Source organism: Lemur catta, chromosome 18 (genome assembly GCF_020740605.2).
Source record: "Lemur catta isolate mLemCat1 chromosome 18, mLemCat1.pri, whole genome shotgun sequence".
Taxonomy (NCBI): Eukaryota; Metazoa; Chordata; class Mammalia; order Primates; family Lemuridae; genus Lemur; species Lemur catta.
Window position 1 is genome coordinate 37,549,865 of NC_059145.1, and position 19,594 is coordinate 37,569,458.

Here is a 19,594-nt window from a genome sequence, read left to right on the forward strand (position 1 = left end):
AGGCAAGGAGTTTAAGATCAGCCTGAGCAAGAACAAGACCCCGTCTCTACAAAAAACAGAAAACTTAGCCAGGCATGGAGGTGCACATTCCTAGTCCCAGCTACTCAGGAGGCTGAGGCACAAAAATCGCTTGAGCCAGGAATTTAAGGTTGCAGCGAGCTATGATGATGCCACTGCATTCTAGCCCAGGTGACAGAGCGAGATCCTGTCTCAAAAAAAAAAAAACAAAAACAAAGTCAACCATAGAGCAGTGCTTCAAAGAAGAGACTAATGATAAGGTTTCTAAGTGAAATGTAAAAGTTAGAAGATGGAAAGTTCCATTCTATCATGTTGAATTTTATTGCTATATGTATGGGAAAATGTGACCATGCGGACAAATTTTTCAAGATATAAAAGCATCCTAAAGCTGAACACCAGAAACTTTCCTAACTACTTAACTCTGGCTTTCCTGAAAAGCTAGGTAGAGGAAAAAAATAAGTAGCAAGAACAGAGAGAGAGGCATATAAAGAAACAAAAAGGAATCTGGGAGGACAGGCTATATACTCAGATAGACTGCCTTGACATCTGGATCCTGGGCAGAAGTCTAAAAGGAAAGGGGCAGAGAGTAAAGAGCAGGCCACCTACTTGTGCTCATCATTCAAGATGTGAACTTTAAAGAACCGAGGCTGGACTTCTTCAGGATTGTTGTCACCTGGAAGGGCTTCAGGAGCTGGAAGCCACATGTTGAACTCTGCCAGCCAATTCTGAAGAGTATTAACCTATCAGAAAACCAAGTACAAAAAGAGTTTTAAGGAGCAAGCTTAGAGATGAGCTCATCAAGCTTTTTAGTGCCCAGGTATTAGCTTGAAGCCTTCAGAGGGGTGACTAAATGGAGCCTTCCCCAAAACTCTTACCGGTACGATAGCAAGGACTGTTTTGGCTGGTGTGTGGCGGAAGAGGACGTCAATGAAGGAGATCACTTGCAAAGTTTTTCCCAGACCCATGCTGTGGGCCAGGATACAGCCAAAACCACTACTGGTCTTAAACCTCTCCAGGGACTCCACTAGGTTATCATACAGGAACCGGATTCCACCAATCTGACAAGGGACAAACAAAGGCAAATGTCAGAGGGGCTGGCAAGGACCAGGGCTCTAGTTTTATTTACTTTGGAATTAGTCAGAATTAAGTAAATGAGCAAGCATTATAACAGACAGCTGGTGTGAATGGCCGCTGAAGTTTCCCTATATCCTGACTATTCTACTGACTGGTCTAGTCTTCATGGAGAAAACAGAAAAGCATTCACCTGGTACAGTGCAATGTCCCATGTGATACAAGAATCTGTAGTACTAAATTCCTGACAGGGTCTTTCATTCAGCTTGGCTGCCCTTGGCCCTGGGGAGCTCACCCCCTCAAGGCAGCCCATTCCATAAGGAGAAGCTCCTGTTGTTAACAGCTCTTAAGCTGAGCTATTTGCCATAGCCAAGGTATGGAATCAACCTGTCTATCAATGGATGAATGGATAATGAAAATGTGGCATATATACATAATGGAATATTATTCAGCCATAAAAAAAGAATGAAATCCTGCCCTTTGCAATAACTGGAGGGAACTGGAGGTCATTACATTAAGTGAAATAAGCCAGGCACAGAAAGACAAATATCACAAGTTTTCGCTCATATGTGAGAGCTAAAAAAGCAGATCTTGTGAAGATAGAGAGTAGAATGGTAGTTACCAGAGGCTAGGAATGGAGGAATGGAGGATGAAAAGAAGATAGTTAATGGGTACAAAGATAAAGTTAGATAGAAGAAATAAGTTCTAGTATTCAGATAGTATAGTAGGGAAATTATGGTTAACAATTTATTGTATATTTCAAAATAGCTAGAAGAGAAGAACTGTAACATTTCCAAAACAAAGATAAATGTCTGAGGTGATGGATATCCCAATTATTCTGATTTGATCATTATACACTATACATGTATCAAAATATCACATGTTCCCCCAAAATATGTATAACTATGATATATCAATTTAAAAAAAAAAAGAATCTGTAAGCTGAGTCAACCTCTGTTTTCACAGAACTTTCACTCACTGGTCCTGGTTCCAAGTACTCTGGATCAACACAAACTACTCTGCTCCCTCCAATTAGAAAGTCCCTCTGACTTCTAACTTCCATATCTCTCCTGGTACCACTAACAAATAACAACACCTTCCTAATCAAAGCACTGCTCTCCAGAGAGTATCTCAATTAGTCTTGCTGATCCTACAGAAGACTCAAAATTATTACGCCAAGAGATCCAGTGCTTCCCACATGGTAGGGCAATCTGAGGCCTGTCTCTTCCCGTCCCCTGTCTCTGCCGATTCATCAGGAATCCTGCTCAAAGGATCAAGCCTTTCCAAGCTGATCTTGGCACCAAACAAGTACTTCATAGGTTGTGATACTAATAACCACCAGCAGGCAATGTCCACAGCAAGGAAACAGAAGAGAAAAGGAGAGGAGAGTCCAGATTTGCTGTACCTGATGAGGTTTCACAGCCCGTGCCAACTGCGGGGCCAGGAAGACGTTCTCCTCCTCTGGAGGGTGGTTCAGGTTAACAAGGACTCGCCCAAGAGCATCACGCTGGTTTAAGACATCATTTACATGGGTGCCACCCTTCTCCTCTTCCTCTTCCTCCTCACTGACAGACTCACTGCTGTCCACAATGTGCAGAGTGTCCTCCTCTCCAGAGCTCAGTTCAATCACCTCTGAGATAGCAAAACAAAACAAAACAAAAACAAAAACCCAGGGAGCGGAGATAATTTATTGCCCATTGTCAGAGCAGAAAAGCACAGAAACTTAAAGTTACAACTTGTTATCACTTAAAAAAAATTTGATTTTTCTTATTTCTGTCTTTCAACGTCCAGTTAAGACAAGGTAAAACTTACATTTACCAAGGAGACTCAGGGAAATTTGTCAAAGCCAAGCCCCAAACTGAATAAGAAAGAACTGAATTCTTTTCAAAGGTACAGCCAATCTCTTAAGAAAATACTGGGTCAGGAGAAAGGGAAGTACCTCTGGCTCGATCTTACCATCTTGACTGCTTTTTTCATCCTCGCTGCCACTGCTACTATCCAAACAAATGACTTCCTGGGTCAAGACCCGAGGAGGCAGTTGGGGACCATCACTTGCTCTTAAGACAATTTCCTCTAGGAAAAGAAAGATGGAAGGGAATGTTAAGACCACATTTAGCTCTAACATATTTCCCAAAATGATTCAGCATCCCTTTTCCTTTACTGTTCTCATGAGGAGTATCCACTGAGAAGAGAATTAGAGAACATCTCAAAAATTTCAGCCCTCTTGCCAAATTCCCTTTCTCTATTGGTTTTTACTTCCTGCTATCCACCTGATCACTAGAAAAGGTCCTAATCCCTCAGAATGTTAAGGTCCAAAGTCATCAGAAAACATCTAAATCAATTCGAAGAGTACATTTTTATCCATCTTAACTTTTTAAATGAGTTTCTTCTGCTAGTGTGCTCTCAAGAAGCTAAATGACTTTAAAGAATTCCTGAGAGGCCACGTTCTTATTCCAGATCTGTCTTTGACCACTGTGCATGCCTACGGCCTCTTCTCCCTGAAGCATTGGGCCTTCCCTAACACCTTTACTGCTTACCTGGGAGGAACTCCAGGGGAAGGGTAGGGATGGGGGCTGCATAATCTTTCCTCTGCTGCTCCAGGCGCTTCCTTCTTTCCAACTCTTCCTGCTGTGCTGCTTTGGTAACCGGCTCCAATTGATCTTCCCGGAGTAGCTTTCTAAACATTAAAACAAGAGAAAGCATTTGGGTTCACTAAAGTTTGGGCAATGTAATGGCAAGCTAAAGAGGGAAATCACCATTGCCTATCTCAGAGAACTGAGGTGAGATGAGGAGAAGGCATATCAGCCCCACTACACCTATGTGGTGCTTAAAAAAAAAAATAGTATATCAAACTCGGATTGTTCTGGGCTAAGGTACTTTCCATATTATTTAAATTCCTGACAGATACCCCTGCCAGTTCAACTTTGCATATAACAGATCATGAGTAAAACAGAATAATACTCACAGAGCTGAAAAGCAGTATCAAAAACAGAGTTGTCATGTGGAAAAGAAAATAGAAGTATAGGGATTCTACATCCTTATTTCCAAACTTAAAGCAACACTTTCAGGTTGTCATGTTAAGAAAAAGATATCATTTATCTCCTCTCAAAGGTACAGGTTGTTATTCTATAGAAGGAATGACTGGATAGTTTTGGATAGATTTGGATAGTTAAGGAAGTTCACATTTGCTCATCTTTTAGCTCAAGGAAGAAGTCCTATTTTGGGCCAGACTGTCCCCCACCATCTGAAGTTGAGTTCCAAGAAGATGAGAACTCAACTTTTCAAAATCTTCTCATTTTGAGACCCAAGCAAAAACAAAAGAAGAAACATAAAGTCCAATTCAGAGCACCCTACCATCCAGGACCTCCAGAGAGTGGGATACTCTCCAGAGGTGGTCAAGGCCCTTCTGCATCCTCTGACAGCCCAGGCCCAGTAGTCCTGAGCTGCAGCTTCACTATTAATAGGAACACACAGCTGGCACTTTTCTCCTTTGGAGAGAGACTCTCTTGCCCAAACCAGTCCTGCTACTAACAGCCTTAAGATGAAGATAATACCTCTATTCCTTCCCCTCTCCTCTCATTCAGAACACAGCTCACCGTATGTTTCTCCTCATGTGGGAGGGCTTCTGAGCTCTCTTCTTTTTGGGGTCTTCGGAGGCTAGGCTCTTGCCTTGGTGGCGCCTAAGCTGTTCTGATGGCTCAGACTGAGATGAGGTAGTTGAAGTGCACCGTGGTGGCCGCTGCCCATCTTCCCCCAGCTGGGCATGCTCCGTGCCACCCATGCTTTCCAGGGATGGATCTGAAAAAAACAAGGGGAAAGAGGATAATTTCAGGGGCGGAAGCGGGGGCTAGGGGAATGCGTTTTGATGCCAGGCATACCTGTGGTCAAATCTCAACTCAGCAACTTATTAGCTGATAACCTAAGGCAAATTACTTATATCTTTCTGAACTTCAGTGGATGTATCTGTATAATGAGAGTAGTAATGCCCACACTTCAGAGCTGTTGTGAGGACTAAACAGTGTGTATGCCTAGAACTAAGCCTGGCCCACAATAGGCCCAGTACAAATGACAACCATCAGTCTTACTATAGGTTAGCACCGTAATCAGAGCGAGGAAGCTTCATAGCCTTAGAATGCTCAGAAAGGGACAGAGTCTGAGCAGCTAGGTTCCAAATACAGCTCACACTCAGCTGTGTGACTCTAAGCAAGTCCCTTCACCTCTTGTTTGCCAACAGGGAGAATATTTCTCTTTTCAATGTCTTAAAGCACTCACATGGTTGTCTGAAGGCAGGGAGTTATCTCAATTGATTGTTTACAGTCAGTTACAGACCAAACTCCTTGTTCTACTCTTTCACCCCTTCTCACTACGACACTTGACTAGTCTTTAAAAAAGAAAAAAGAAGCATCCACATTCAACTTACCAACCATTTAATGAGGGTTTCCAATATGACAAGCACTGTCCTAGATGCTTCAAGGGATGTTTGTAAGACTCCTTCCCTTCAAGGAGTTTGTGTTCTATTTAGGGAGATAGAGTATGTACAAACAATTGACAAAACATGGCAAAGTGTGCTAAATATCACAGAAGGGGCAGGTCAACAGACCTAAACAACTTAAAGGTTTAAGACATCATTTTTTCAGCCAGAAGTAATTAATTAAACCAAGAATAACTGCAGTAGGGTTACAGGAATAGAAAAGACACTACTATGTGTGATGACCGCACAGGAATTATATGGGAGGTTAAATGCAAGCGAAGCCTTCAAAGATAAGCAGAATGTCCAAAGGTAAAACTTTAGAGATGGGGAGCGGGGGACAGGGAAGAGATTACTAGCAAAGGGAATGTCATTTGTGGTATCAAACAGCAGCAAGGACTGGGGTTTGAGTGGGAGGGTCCATATGCACATCCCTCTCCTGAGCCTGCTGAGTAGCATTGTGTTCACTGGGTAGGCAGGCCTTGGGAGCCACACAGCCTATAAGCTTGTCCCCAAATCTATCAGGTCTCCCAGATACAGGCACTACACAACCAAAAGGTCTTTGCCAAAGGTAAGAGGAATTCAAAACTAGAAAATAAAGGTTGGAACTGAGGTGCTCTAGGCAATGCCATTTGGCTCTCAGGCAGGAAAGACTCATTTGATTGGGGTTTTTTGGTGGCTTTTTGTTTATTTGCTTTTAACTATAGACTTGATTTGGAGTTTATCAATTTTCCACTAATATTCTTTTTCTATTATAGGATCCCATCCAGGATACCACGTTGCATTTAACTGTTATGCCTCCTTAGTCTCCCCTAAACTATGGCAGTTTCTCAGTCTATTCTTGTCTCTCAGGACTTTGACACTTTTTTCAAAAGTCAAAAAACATCCGATCCAGGTCAAGCGTGTTATAGACTGTCTCCCATTTGGGTTTGTGTGATGTTTACTCACAATTAGATTGAGATTATGGTTTTGGGGGAAGAATATCAGAGAGGTGAAGTATCCTTTCACATCACATCTTATCAGGAGTACATGATATCAACATGACTTACACACCCTGATCACTTGGTTAAAGTGCTATCTACCAAGTTTCTCCACTGTAAAATTACTATTTTTCCCTTTCCATATTTTATTCATTAGAAGCAAATCACTAAGCCCAGCCCATATTCAAGAGAATTAAGCTCCATTTCCTGGAAGGCAGAGTATCAAAGAATTTCTGGACATAGGTTAAAACCACAAAAAAACAAATATTTGCAGGGAGAAACTTCGAGGCTATACAAATATCCTTTTTTCTTTTTGGTAAAACCATCCATTTTTCTGGGAGAAATATTCTTTCTTAAAAGTTTCACCCACTAATTTTAATGTTCAACAGTGGGTCTTACCTGGAGCAATTATTACTGTGGCATTTTAATGGTAGTTTTCTATTTCCATCTTTCCTTCTACATCTATTATTTGAAATTTTTCTGTAAGGGATATTTGTCGCATTTACTTATTCAACAATTTTTTAATATCAATATGGACTCAAGTGTCTATATTGATATTAAATTCACCCTAGAGGGCTCAGGTGCAGTGGCTCATTCCTGTAATACCAGCACTTTGAGAGGCTGAGGTGAGAGGATTGCTTGAGGCCAGGAGTTCAAGATCAGCCTGAGCAAGAACAAGACCCTGTCTCTACTAAAAATAGAAAAATTAGCTGGGCATGGTGGTGTGCACCTGTGGTCCCAGCTACTCTAGAGACTGAGGCAGGAGGATGGATTGAGCCCAGGAGTTTGAGGATGCAGTGAGCTATGATGGTACCACTTGCACTCTGGCCCAGGCAACAGAGCCAGACCTTGTCTCCAAAAAAAACCCTACAAAACCCCAGAGGCTTTGATAAAGATAGGTAGGGTTTTCATTGTCTTTTTTTTTTTTTTTTAAAGACAGAGTCTCACTCTGTTGCCCAGGCTAGAGTGCCATGGTGTCAGCCTAGCTCACAGCAACCTCAAACTCCTGGGCTCAAGCAATCCTCCTGTCTCAGCCTCTCGAGTAGCTGGGACTACAGGCATGTGCCACCATGCCTGGCTAATTTTTTCTGTATATACTTTTAGTTGTCCATATAATTTCTTCCTATTTTTAGCAGAGAAGGGGTCTTGCTCTTGCTCAGGCTGGTCTTAAACTCCTGAGCTCAAACGATCCACCCACCTCGGCCTCCCAGAGTGCTAGGGTTATAGGCATGAGCCACCTCACCCGCACAGAATTCACCTTGGTAGAGTAGAATCAGCTGGGGTATGGAAGAGTCACATGCCATCATTAAGTCTTTTTTTTTTTTTTTTTTTGAGACAGAGTCTCGCTCTGTTGCCCGGGCTAGAGTGAGTGCCATGGTGTTAGCCTAGCTCACAGCAACCTCAAACTCCTGGGCTTAAGCAATCCTACTGCCTCAGCCTCCCGAGTAGCTGGGACTACAGACACGTGCCATCATGCCGGGCTAATTTTTTGTATATATATTTTTAGTTGGCCAGATAATTTCTTTCTAATTTTAGTAGAGACGGGGTCTCACTCTTGCTCAGGCTGGTCTCGAACTCCTGACCTCGAGAGATCCACCTGCCTCGGCCTCCCAGAGTGCTAGGATTACAGGCGTGAGCCACCACCCCCGGCCCATCATTAAGTCTTGATGAGTAAACCAGTAAGCTGATGTCCCTAAGCTGAAAGAAAGATGTACCATAGATCATCATTCTGTGCACTGAGCCACCACTAACAAATAACAAATGGGCTGTCTTACCAGGCAGTGGCTGAATCAGAGAATCAGGAGTATCTGAGACATTCTGTTACTGCTCACCTTCTGTAGCTGAGTGTAGCCTCTTCCTCACCATATTACCATTCCAGGTTCCTTATGATCCCTTTCATATTGATGCCACATTCTAGAACAGCATAGAATTCTACTATTCACTTCTACTATTCGAGGTACAAAGTATGGTTTTAGTTTTTTGTATCATCTCTTTTCTCTCTTCTAATAACTCTACTAGGTAAGTTTTGCTCCCTTCCTTCTAAATATGAGACACTTAACCCCTAAAAATTTAAAAGAACTGCCTAGGAGCATGAGCTTTGCAGTTAAACAGTCCTGGCTCTGAATCCTGTAGTCTATGTTGATCGACCCAACTTCTCTGAGCCATAGTTCTCACATCTGTAAAATAAGGATTCAATAGCTCTCTCGTGGAAGATATTATTCCTCAAACACTGGTCTGCCTAATTCCATGGAACTCCATACTCCCAACCACAATGAATGGTCTAGGGGAACACAAAGCTCTGGGTGGCAATATTTCTTTGGGTGGAGAACTCAAACCTCAATTATATATCCTCATCAAAGTTCAGAAATTACAAAGCAAAGAGGGAAGTAGAAATGACATGTGCAAACTTCACTTTGTTGTCAGAAAATGACTGTTTCTTACATACATACACACACGTGTGCGCGCACACACACGCACACACACACACACACACACACACACCCCATAAGGTTATAGACTACACTTTCATTTTAAACCTCTCCACATGAGACTACCACAAACTAGCCACTGTTGCCTCTCCTGCTCCCTGCTTTCAGTTTAGCCTAACACTCATTTGAGCATCCACTACATATCAGGCCCTGTGCCAAGGCACAGTGCAATGGACCACATGGGAAACACATATGCAGTAGGGTGCATGCCTAAGAACACTACCGCTTAGGGGAAAGACACCTAAACTGGCCTTACCTTGGGATGGGCATAGAGGTGCTTCCTTGGGAAAAATGAGACCTGGGTTTGGTCTAACAGAATGGGGAGGCACCAGCTAATAAAGGAGGAAAGAAAGAATATTCTAGGTGGATACAGGAGCATAGCCAAAAGCCACAGAGCCTTAAACAAGATAGAATGGTTGGGAAAGCATATGTAGTTCAATACTGGCTAAAATGAAGTAAGCAAAGCAGCAGCAGCTTACCAACTCAACAACCACTTCCCTCTTTCCAGGAGCTCCTTGTCCAAGCAGACTTAGGTGAAAATCTAAGATCTGTCTCTGGATGCTGGTATAGAAGTCAACCCCTGTCCTGAGGAAGACTATCCCCCAAGGCCTCTTCTTCCTAGCATTCTACTTTCCACTGCCCTAGTGTTTGGGTGGAGAGGGGAGGCTAATGCGGTTATTGTAAAAGTGGGGGGATAGATGCGTGCACATAACCATTCACATGTGGATGGCCCAGGGTGGTTCACTCTCCTACAGCAGCACTGGCAGCACCTTCCTTGGTCCTCACACTGAAAGGCCACTGAAGGTTTCAGGTAGATAGCTTTTGCTTGAAAAGCAAGGGGGAAATGGCCAAGGAAGGTATCAGACAAGAAACGCTCATGATGGGACACTGCTATACCATTAACATGAGTAAGAGGTTAAAACACCACACTCTCTTCTCCATTGCCACTGGATCCACAGTAGGCCTTTTACAAAGGCCTCCCAAAGAAAGCAGAGCCCAAGGTAGCAAGAAGCATTAGGAATGCACTTGGAGCCTGGGCTCGTGAACATGTTCTATCTGCTGAGGAAACAAGATACCATTGCTTGTGCATCCAGCCAGATACGAAAGCTAAAACAGAAGCTTCAAAGTAGAGCTCCAAATCTAACTAGCTGCGGCCATCCACATCCCCCAACCCCTCCAAAAAGCTAATACTTCCAAAGCATTTTCTTTGTGCGTGCGTGCGTGCGTGTGTGTGTGGTGGTGGGTGGGTGGTGGAGTTGAGTGATTTCTCAGTTGTCTTACTGTTTTCTTCATAGCATTTTCATATAATACTGCTGTCACCTTCCATCTAACTCACAGCCCTGAATTCTTCCCTCCTAAAAGGGGAGGCCATCAAATTCTTCCTCCCAAACCAAACACCTGGCTGGACAGCAAACTCCCCAAAAGGGGATATCCAATGCTAAATGACCACTTCTACCAACACTGCAGCTTGGCCTACATACCAACTACACTTGGGAGCTGGGATGGCACACTTCAACTTAGTGTTTTGCTGAGCCCTCTGGCCTGGTTCTAACAATGACCTTTGATGCTCTCCTGGTCTGTTTTGTTTTGTTTTGTTTCTATTTCACAAGCAAATTTATTGAGCAACCACTTGGAGGAACAGTTGGAGGCAAGGTTAGAGAGTAGGCAGACACGACAGAATTAGAGTATAGAGGGTATGTTTTGAATATCAGGCCAAGGGGCTTGACATTGATTTGTTGTGGAGTGGGAATTTTTTGGCCAACTTTTGTATTTCCTTGTTGTGGCTTCTGCCTCACAGAGTGAGTTGTTCCTAGGAGTAGAAAGAACACAACCTGCTGACCTTTCAATATCACAGACCAGATTCACTATCAAACATTCATTCCAAGTTATGAGTCCTGGCTGTGAACTCCTATCTGGCATGGATTGAATGTGGACAAGTGCAGTAGCAAGTTAAAAACAATCAGACACAGTATACATAATTCTCATGCACATTTACTTCAGACACAGTTTTCCCCATGTCCTTTATACAGATGATACAGGTGTAAGCCAGCTCCTTAACACCCAGCATTCTTTGAATGAATCCTCAGCTTCTAGGTTCAACAGTTACCTTTTGCATGTTAAAGTTTGTAGATGTGCTAATATTTAAGTTCACTGTCACATAAATCGGTGTTTTTCAAGTGCTTCTTTGCTACTTCATGAAGATTATGAATTTTCTGGTTTTTATATAATGTTACAATATATGCTATATCTTTAATAAACTATTCTTAATAATAAAACTGTTATTTCAGAAATACTATAATGAAATTTTCCCTAAGTTAAAATTTAACTTTTCACTATATGCTCTTTTATACCTTCTGAATATTGAATATTACAAATTCACAGCCTAGGTAAAATAATTTAACTTTCAAAAAATAGTCCAGCCTAAAATTCTAGAATATAACCTACCAACAGCTACTGAGAAAAAATTCAACAATGAGGCAGAGAGATATGTGCTTTTGACAGACAACAAACGTAGGCCAAATGCTGTGGCTCACGCCTGTAATCCTAGCACTCTGGGAAGCCAAGGCAGGAAGATCACTTGAGGTCAGGAGTTTAAGACCAACCTGAGCAAAAGACCCTCATCTCTACTAAAAATAGGAAATATTAGCAGGGTGCAGTAGCACATGCCTGTAGTCTCAGCTGCTTGGGTGGCTGAGGCAGGAGAAGTCCTTGAGCCTAGGAATTTGAGGTTGCAGTGAGCTAGGATGACGCTACCGACTCTAGCTGGGGCAACAGACCAAGACTGTCTCAAAAAAAAAAAAATGCAAATAAGTATCTGCATGGATTAAAAGTCAATGACAATATTGCCCTAATTCAGGATCACACAATCAGACCCAGGTACAAATACCTCTGAACTTTCTCCTTCACATGAGCCAGCTGTGAGCAGTAATTGCCAGAGCTATATAAACACTATGGAACACTTACATAAGCTTCTTGGGAATGAGTTATGAACACCACCACCACAAATTTGACTAGGCAAACAAGTAGTTTTGAAAGAAAAACTCCTACATTTTACTCAATGAGGGCATACGGTATAAACACTTCCAGGGCCCTTTCTTCAGCTGTTCCATCTCTTCTTTCTCCTCCTGTGTAAAAAAGATCAGTGGACTCCAAGTCTCACCATGTTTCTCCTGATGTGATGCAATAGGATATATACGCCACAACCTACAATGTATGTGTGCCCAAAACTCTGCACTGGAAGGTGAGTACACCTTAAGATTTCACTCCCAGTTTACAGAAACACAGAGGCCAAGGACTATGTTAACTAAGATCACAGGAATGCAATCAGCAAAATCTAGAGTGCCAAACTACACAAGTGAATCCTTTTCTTCTAGAAGTAAATTGCAAGGAAAAAAAGAAAATGAAGAAGAGGGAGGGAAAGCTTATACATTTAAAGAGATTTAAAAGACAGACCAACTAAAAGTGGGCCTTATGGGGATTTAAATAAATTAATGGTAGAAATAATTTTTAAGATAATTGAAGATTGCATGAATAGTTGCTATAACTACAGTTCTTTAAAAATTAAAGTGTGATAATGGTATTGCATTTTGTTGATATTGTTTTTAAGAGATGGCATCTTGCTATGTTGCCCAGGCTGGACTCAAACCCCTGGTCTCAAGCCATCTTCCAACCACTGCCTCCCGGGTAGCTAGAACTACAGGTATGTCACCACACCTGGCCTGTTGCCTTCTTTTTTAAAACTTTATATTTTAGAGAATACAGTAAATACACTCTGAAGTATTTATAGATAAAATGTTACCGTGATAAGGATCAGCTTCCAAATAATACAATGTTTGGGGGAACAGATGAAACCAGACTGGCTCTGTATTCACAACTATTAAACAGAGTAATGGGAACAGAGTTCATTTTACCATTGTTTCTATTTTTGATCATGTTTGAAATTTTCCATAGTAAAAAATTCACATTGTTTTCATTTAAAAGTTTTAGCAGAGGGGGGAGGGGGAGCAAGGGCAATATACGTAACCTAAACTTTTGTACCCCCATAATATGCTGAAATTAAAAAAAATCTTTTTAAATTAAAAAAAAAGTTTTAGCAGAAAATAAAATTAAACGAGCACTTAGATTTCAATTTTTCCACATTTGTTAATATATATTTGCATATTTTATACTGGTAATCAGTGCATGCATACCATTTTCTGTTCTTCTTTTGGCTACTTGGTTACATATAAATATTTCTTTGAGGCCAGATGCAGCAGTTCATACCCATAATCCCAGCATTTTGAGAGACTGAGGCAGGAGAATCACTTGAGACCAGCCTGGGCAACATAGCGAGACTCTGTCTCTATAAAATAATAAAAAAATTAGCCAGGTGTGGTGGCACATGCCTCTAGTCCAGCTATTCAGGAAGCTGAGGCAGGAGGATCACTTGAGCCCAGAAGTTGCACTGAGCTAATGCTTGTGCCACTGCATTCCAGCCTGGGAAACAGAGCAAGATCCTGTTTTTTGTTTAAAAAAAAAAAGGTTAAAATGTTAATTTTATGTTATGTATATTTTATCACACACAAAAAAGAAGTTGGCTCAGTCATTATGCTAAGAGAAAGATGCCAGACACAAAAGGCAACACATTGTATGACTCTATGTATACAAAATGCCCATAACAGTAGACTAGTGGTTGTCAGGGGCTGGGGGAAGGGAGTAATAGGAGTGATTGCTTATGAGTAATAGAGTTTCTTTTGGGGGTGATGAAAACGTTCTGGAATTAGACAGTGGTGATAGATGTACAATCTTGTGAATATACTAAAATCACTGAATTGGACACCTTGAAATGGTGGATTTTATGGTATATGAATTACATCTCAATAAAAACACATATTTTTTTAAAAGCTGGCTAAGTGCTTCTGCTTCCAGCTAAAATGGTATACCTTAAAACAAAAGGATGCTTGTACCAAGAACTAAAAATTCATTTTCAAATTAAAAAAACAAAACAAAACACCTTTTGAAGGCACTGAAAAGACGTTGGGACAATCAGAGTTGAAGGGACAAGATTCCAGAGAAGGGGAAATCAAGAAGAGTTGTGCCAACATTCTGTAGTCACTTCTTTCTCCTTTTGCCAAGTCTGGGTGCTGGGGCAAGAAGGTAAGAGTCTAAACCACCCAAACAGAGAAATCTTACTAAGAGGCAAAGAAACTAGAAGAGATTTTGACAGTTTCATGGGGCTAAAAAGACAAAAATTGGAGACAAGAGGAAACAAGATCTTGCTGAGAAAGGAAAGATAGAACTGAGCCAAAAACTCAGTACATTTTCTGTTCAAGTCATTTGCTTTATCCTAAACCTAAGATGGGAAGCTAAGGAGGCAAACAGAAAGCCACTGAAAAGCAGAGCAGGTATTTCTATAATCTCAAGGTGCAGAGGAGACAAGAACTAGAATTCAGGACCCAGTAGAGCAGATGGGCTCACTGAATACCTAGGATGTCAGTCAGAACCTCTTGGATGGCTACACCCTAGGAGCAGGGGTGTACCAGAAGTAGACAAAGACTTACAAACTAAAATCCAACCTCTATTCAGCTCTGTCCACTGGATTAGTCCCACTCTATTTGTCTAGAAGAGGAAAGAGAAACCCTCTCTAATGATATCATCCACTAAAGATACAGTCCATAGTCTCTATAATTTTTTATATATAATATAAAGCATTCAATGAGACATTACCAGGTGTGCCAAGAGACAACACCAAGTGATCAAAAACTAAGAGGGAAAAACAGACAACAGAACCACAAGCACAAGTGATCCAGATACTCAAAACAAAAACAAAACTCTAATAAAATGTGCAAGAAACAAGAAAGAAATGGAGAAAAAAGATGTTACTAAATTAGAATATATAAAATAAAATAAAATGGAAATTCTAGAAACAAAATATATAATATCTGGAATTAACAAAATCTGTGAATACCAGGTAAGTAAATAAAAAGAAAACTATCACTAGGGAGACTATAACAAAACTGTTGAAAACCAATAACAAAGAGAAAAATCTTAAAAGTAGTTATGGGTTGGGGAGAGCACATTACCTTCATATAGCAACAATAAAAATGACAATGGACTTTTGAGACATGAAGGATGGTAGAAGAGAGTGGATATTTTCTAGCATTGAAAGAAAATAGGCCTGGTGCAGTGGCTCATGCCTGTAATCATAACACTTTGGGAGGCCAAGGCAGGAGGAGTTGGAGACCAGCCCTGAGAAAGAGTGAGACCCTGTCTCTACTAAAAACAGAAAAAATTAGCCAGGCGTGATGGCACGCACCTGTAGTCCCAACTACTTGTGCTGAGACAGGAGGACTGCTTGAGCCCAGGAGTTGGAGGTTGCTGTGAGCTAGGCTGATGCCTAGCCCAGGCAACACAGCGAGACTCTGTCTCAAAAAAAAAAGGAAAGAAAGAAAATAAAATCAGCAACCTAGAATTTTGTACCAGCTAATATATCCTTCAAAAATCAAGTAAAAATAAATACATTTTCAGACAAACAAAAACAAAGAATTGAATTTGTTGCCAGGAAATTTACAGTAATACTAATTATTAAAGTAATACTGAAGGCAGTCCCTTAGACAGACTGAAAACATAAATGAGGAAAGGAATGAAGAACAAAAAAACCAGCACTCTGGGAGGCCGAGGCAGGTGGATCGCTCGAGGTCAGGAGTTGGAAACCAGCCTGAGCAAGAGCAAGACCCCCATCTCTACTAAAAAAAAACAGAAAGAAAGTATCTGGCTAACTAAAAATATATATAGAAAAATTAGCTGGGCATGGTGGCACATGCCTGCAGTCCCAGCTAATTGGGAGGCTGAGGCCATAGGATTGCTTGAGCCCAGGAGTTTGAGGTTGCTGTGAGCTAGGCTGATGCCACGGCACTCACTCCAGCCCGGGCAACAGAGAGACACTCTGTCTCAACAACAACAAAAAAAATCTTAAAAAAAAAAAAAAAAGAGCAAAAAGAATATATGTGTAGAAAACACAAATGAATACTGACTATATGAAAATAACAATGTTTTGCGGCATTTAAAATATATGTAGAATTAAAATGCATAAGATAACAAAAGGTAGAAAAAAGGTAAATGGCATTAAAGTATTCTATGGTCCTAATACAGGTGGGGAAATAATAAAAACAATAACTTATGTTAGGCAATGATACATACTACAATCCAGGATAACCACTAAACATATATAAATAACAAGCCAGTAGGGAGAAAACTGAATCTTTTTTTTCAAAAAAATCAACTTGATTAATCCAAAAAAGGGCAAGAAAAGGAACAAGGATTAGATGGAAAACAGAGTAAGATGGACAAATTTTAACACAACTATATCAATAATTATATTAAATATAAATAATTAAATATTCCAATTAAAAGACTACAATGGTTAACTGAATTAAAAAGCCCAAAACCCAACTATGATGCTAGCAAGCAACACAACTTAATACAAAAAGTTAGAAGTAAAAGTATAAGCACTAAGAAATACTAACCAAAAGCTAGTATATCCATACTATTAATAATTTCAGGTAAAGTTGACTTTAGGGTAAAAAGCTTTACTAGTAATAAAAAGGGATGTTTCACAATGATGAAGGGATCAATATACAAGGAAGATACAGCAATACTATATGCAAAAGAATATGCAGTGCATAATTTCATTTATGAAATTCTAGAACAGGCAAAAGTAATCTATAATGACAGACATCAGTTCAGTGGTTGCCTGAAAAAATGACTTTAAAGGGATTACAAAGTTCCCAGAAACTTTTGGGATATTTTCTTTATCTTGATTAGGATAGCAAATACGTGGTATACCGGTCATCCCCAATCTTTTTGGCACCAGGGACCACTTTTCCCCCCAGGGGGGTGGGGGAGGAGCTCTGTGGCCCAGTCCCTAATAGGCTACTGACCAGTACTGGTCCATGGCCAGGGGTTGGGGACCGCAGGACAACAGTCAAGTGACATATCCATGTAAAATATGTGAATTTTACTGTATTTAAATTATACAACAAAGCTGAGTTTTTACAAACTTGTGATATTGCTAAATTTATGCTTAGAGAGAAATTCATAGCCTTAAATGAACATGTTAAAAAAAATAAAGGGTGAAAATCAATGATATAAATTTTCTTCTCGAGAGATTAGAGATACCAGAAGCTGGGAAGGGTAGGGAAGAGGGAAAGATGAAGAGAGGTTGATTAATGGGTACAAATATCCAATATGATAGAATAATTAAGATCTAGTGTTTGATAGATCAGTAGAGTGACAACAGTTTAAAATAATCTATTGTATATTTCAAAATATATAGAAGAGAATAATTTGAATGTTTCTATCATAAAGAAAAAAACAAATACTTAAGGGAGTGGATATCCCAATTATACTGATTTGATATTTACAAATTATATGAATATATTAATTATCCCATGCACCTCAAAAATATGTGTCTATTATGTATCAATAAAAAAAATTTTAAAGAAAAAAAATTAGAGAAAAACAGGAAATTAAACCTAATGAAAGTAGTAGGAAGAAAACAAGATAAGGACATATTAATGAAATAGAGAAAAGAAACACTTTAAGAGCAAAAACAAAACTAAAAGCGGATTCTTTGAGCAGACAAATACCATTGCTTCCTCTTCAGAGGCCTTCCTGACTACTCTGAATAAAACAGGCCCTTCATCCCTAGTACTGTTACTTTACTGCCTACATAGTTCTTTTTTTTTTTTAGGACAGTCTCTTTCTGTCACCCTGGCCAGAGTGCAGTGGCGTCATCATAGCTCACGGCAACCTCAAATTCCTGGGCTCAAGTGATTCTCCTGCTCCAGCCTCCTGAGTAGCTGCGACTACAGGTATGTGCCACTGTGCCTGGCTAACTGTTTTCTATTTTTGTAGAGTCAGGGTCTTGCTCTTGCTCAGATCAGTACTGAACTCCTGACCTCAAGCAATCCTTCCACCTTGCCTCAGCCTGCCAAAGTGCTAGGATTACAGGCATGAGCCATGGTGCCCAGCCATTGTCTACACAGTTCTTATCAAGATTTGAAGTTATTTTAACTTGACTGAACACTCATCATCTGTTTCCCCTTCTAGAATATAGCTCCTTTCAGCAGGGATTCTATTTCATTCACCACTGTATCTGTAATGCTAACAAAAGTGCCTGCCACATAACACATACTCAATAAATAATAATTTTTTAAATGACGTTGGTTTTTTAAAAAAATTTCCACTAGAGTAAAATATGTATGACTATCAGCCTAGCCAACATAGCAAGACCCCATATCTACAAAAAATTTTAAAAATTAGCCAGGCATGGTCATGCATATGTATATGCATATGTATATGAATAAAAAATCCATTGACGTATATTAGATCATGTTCAATATGTTTGTTTAACATGTGTGCCATCACACATTGATGTTCTCTGTGGATCAAGCTTTCCTTAACTCTTTATGTCACAGAACGTAAATATATTTGCCAATAGGTCTAAATAAGTTAAAAATTTGTGCAAACCAAAATGTGATTCACCTTCAAAATAGTCATGGAAGCCAGTTTGAGGAAAAAACAAAAGTCCTCATCATAGTTACTCCCTAGGAAGAGAAAAAGAAACAAATATCTTCATAGCATTAATACTAAAGAGCATTGGGGGATTCTAAATTAAATTTATCTTTAAAAATGAGATCAGTCGGGTGCAGTGGCTCACGCCTATAATCCTAGCACTCTGGGAGGTCGAGGTGGGTGGATCGTTTGAGCTAAGGAGTTCGAGACCAGCCTGAGCAAGACCGAGACCCTATCTCTACTAAAAATAGAAAGAAACTAGTTGGACAACTAAAAACATATAGAAAAAATTAGCCGGGCATGGTGGCGCATGCCTGTAGTCCCAGCTACTTGGGAGGCTGAGGCAGAAGGATTGCTTGAGCCCAGGAGTTGGAGGTTGCTGTGAGCTAGGCTGATGCCACAGCACTCTAGCCTGGGCAACAGAGTGACACTCTGTCTCAAAAAAAATAAATAAATAAAAACGAGATCTATGAGCAAGGGGACAAATACCATTCTGACCATTCAAGAAACAACCTAAGATATGAAGAAAAGAAATAGTAAGGCTTCCCACTTAGCTCTCACAAGGGAGGAGAACAACTGCAAATCACTTTTAAAAGATACCAAAGCTACACAAGGTTTCCCAACCTCAGCACTACTACTTTGGTCTGGATAATGCTTTGATGTGAGAAGCTATCCTGTGCACTGTAGGATTTTTAGCAGCATCCTGGCCTCTATCCACTAGATTCCAGTAGCCCCTTCCCAATATTAAATTCCAGGCACATCTTGCTGATGATGACAACCAAAAATGTCTCCAGACATTGCCAAAAATGTTCCCTTAAGGGCAAAATCACTCCCAGCTGAGAGTCACTGCTTTAGTAAAATCAAGGCTAAAAACTGTAAATAAATAATCATTCATAAACACAACCACACACCTTTTCAACCCATCTGAAATTCTAGGCCTATGCTGCAGATACATTTAATTTTGACTCTGCTCAGCATCATGATGAAGATTCTTGGTCACCTCTGCAACCTCT

At 40.4% G+C, this 19,594-nt stretch overlaps 1 protein-coding gene across 4 annotated transcripts in view; it reads right to left on the bottom strand.

Moving 5' to 3' along the window:
* The window catches only part of RAD54L2 (RAD54 like 2), a 73,925-nt gene that overhangs the window by 22,025 nt on the left and 32,306 nt on the right, over positions 1-19,594 (bottom strand). For 3 of the 4 annotated variants that reach the window (XM_045530104.1, XM_045530106.1, XM_045530105.1), the window contains 6 exons: positions 4,686-4,887; positions 3,627-3,766; positions 3,046-3,162; positions 2,495-2,721; positions 894-1,076; positions 625-758 (listed from right to left, as the gene is read on the bottom strand). In XM_045530104.1, coding sequence (XP_045386060.1) covers positions 625-758; positions 894-1,076; positions 2,495-2,721; positions 3,046-3,162; positions 3,627-3,766; positions 4,686-4,887 — 1,003 coding nt within the window. Of the gene's footprint in view, positions 1-624; positions 759-893; positions 1,077-2,494; positions 2,722-3,045; positions 3,163-3,626; positions 3,767-4,685; positions 4,888-19,492; positions 19,577-19,594 lie in introns of those variants that run through there. The other variant, XM_045530107.1, reaches the window with a different exon arrangement.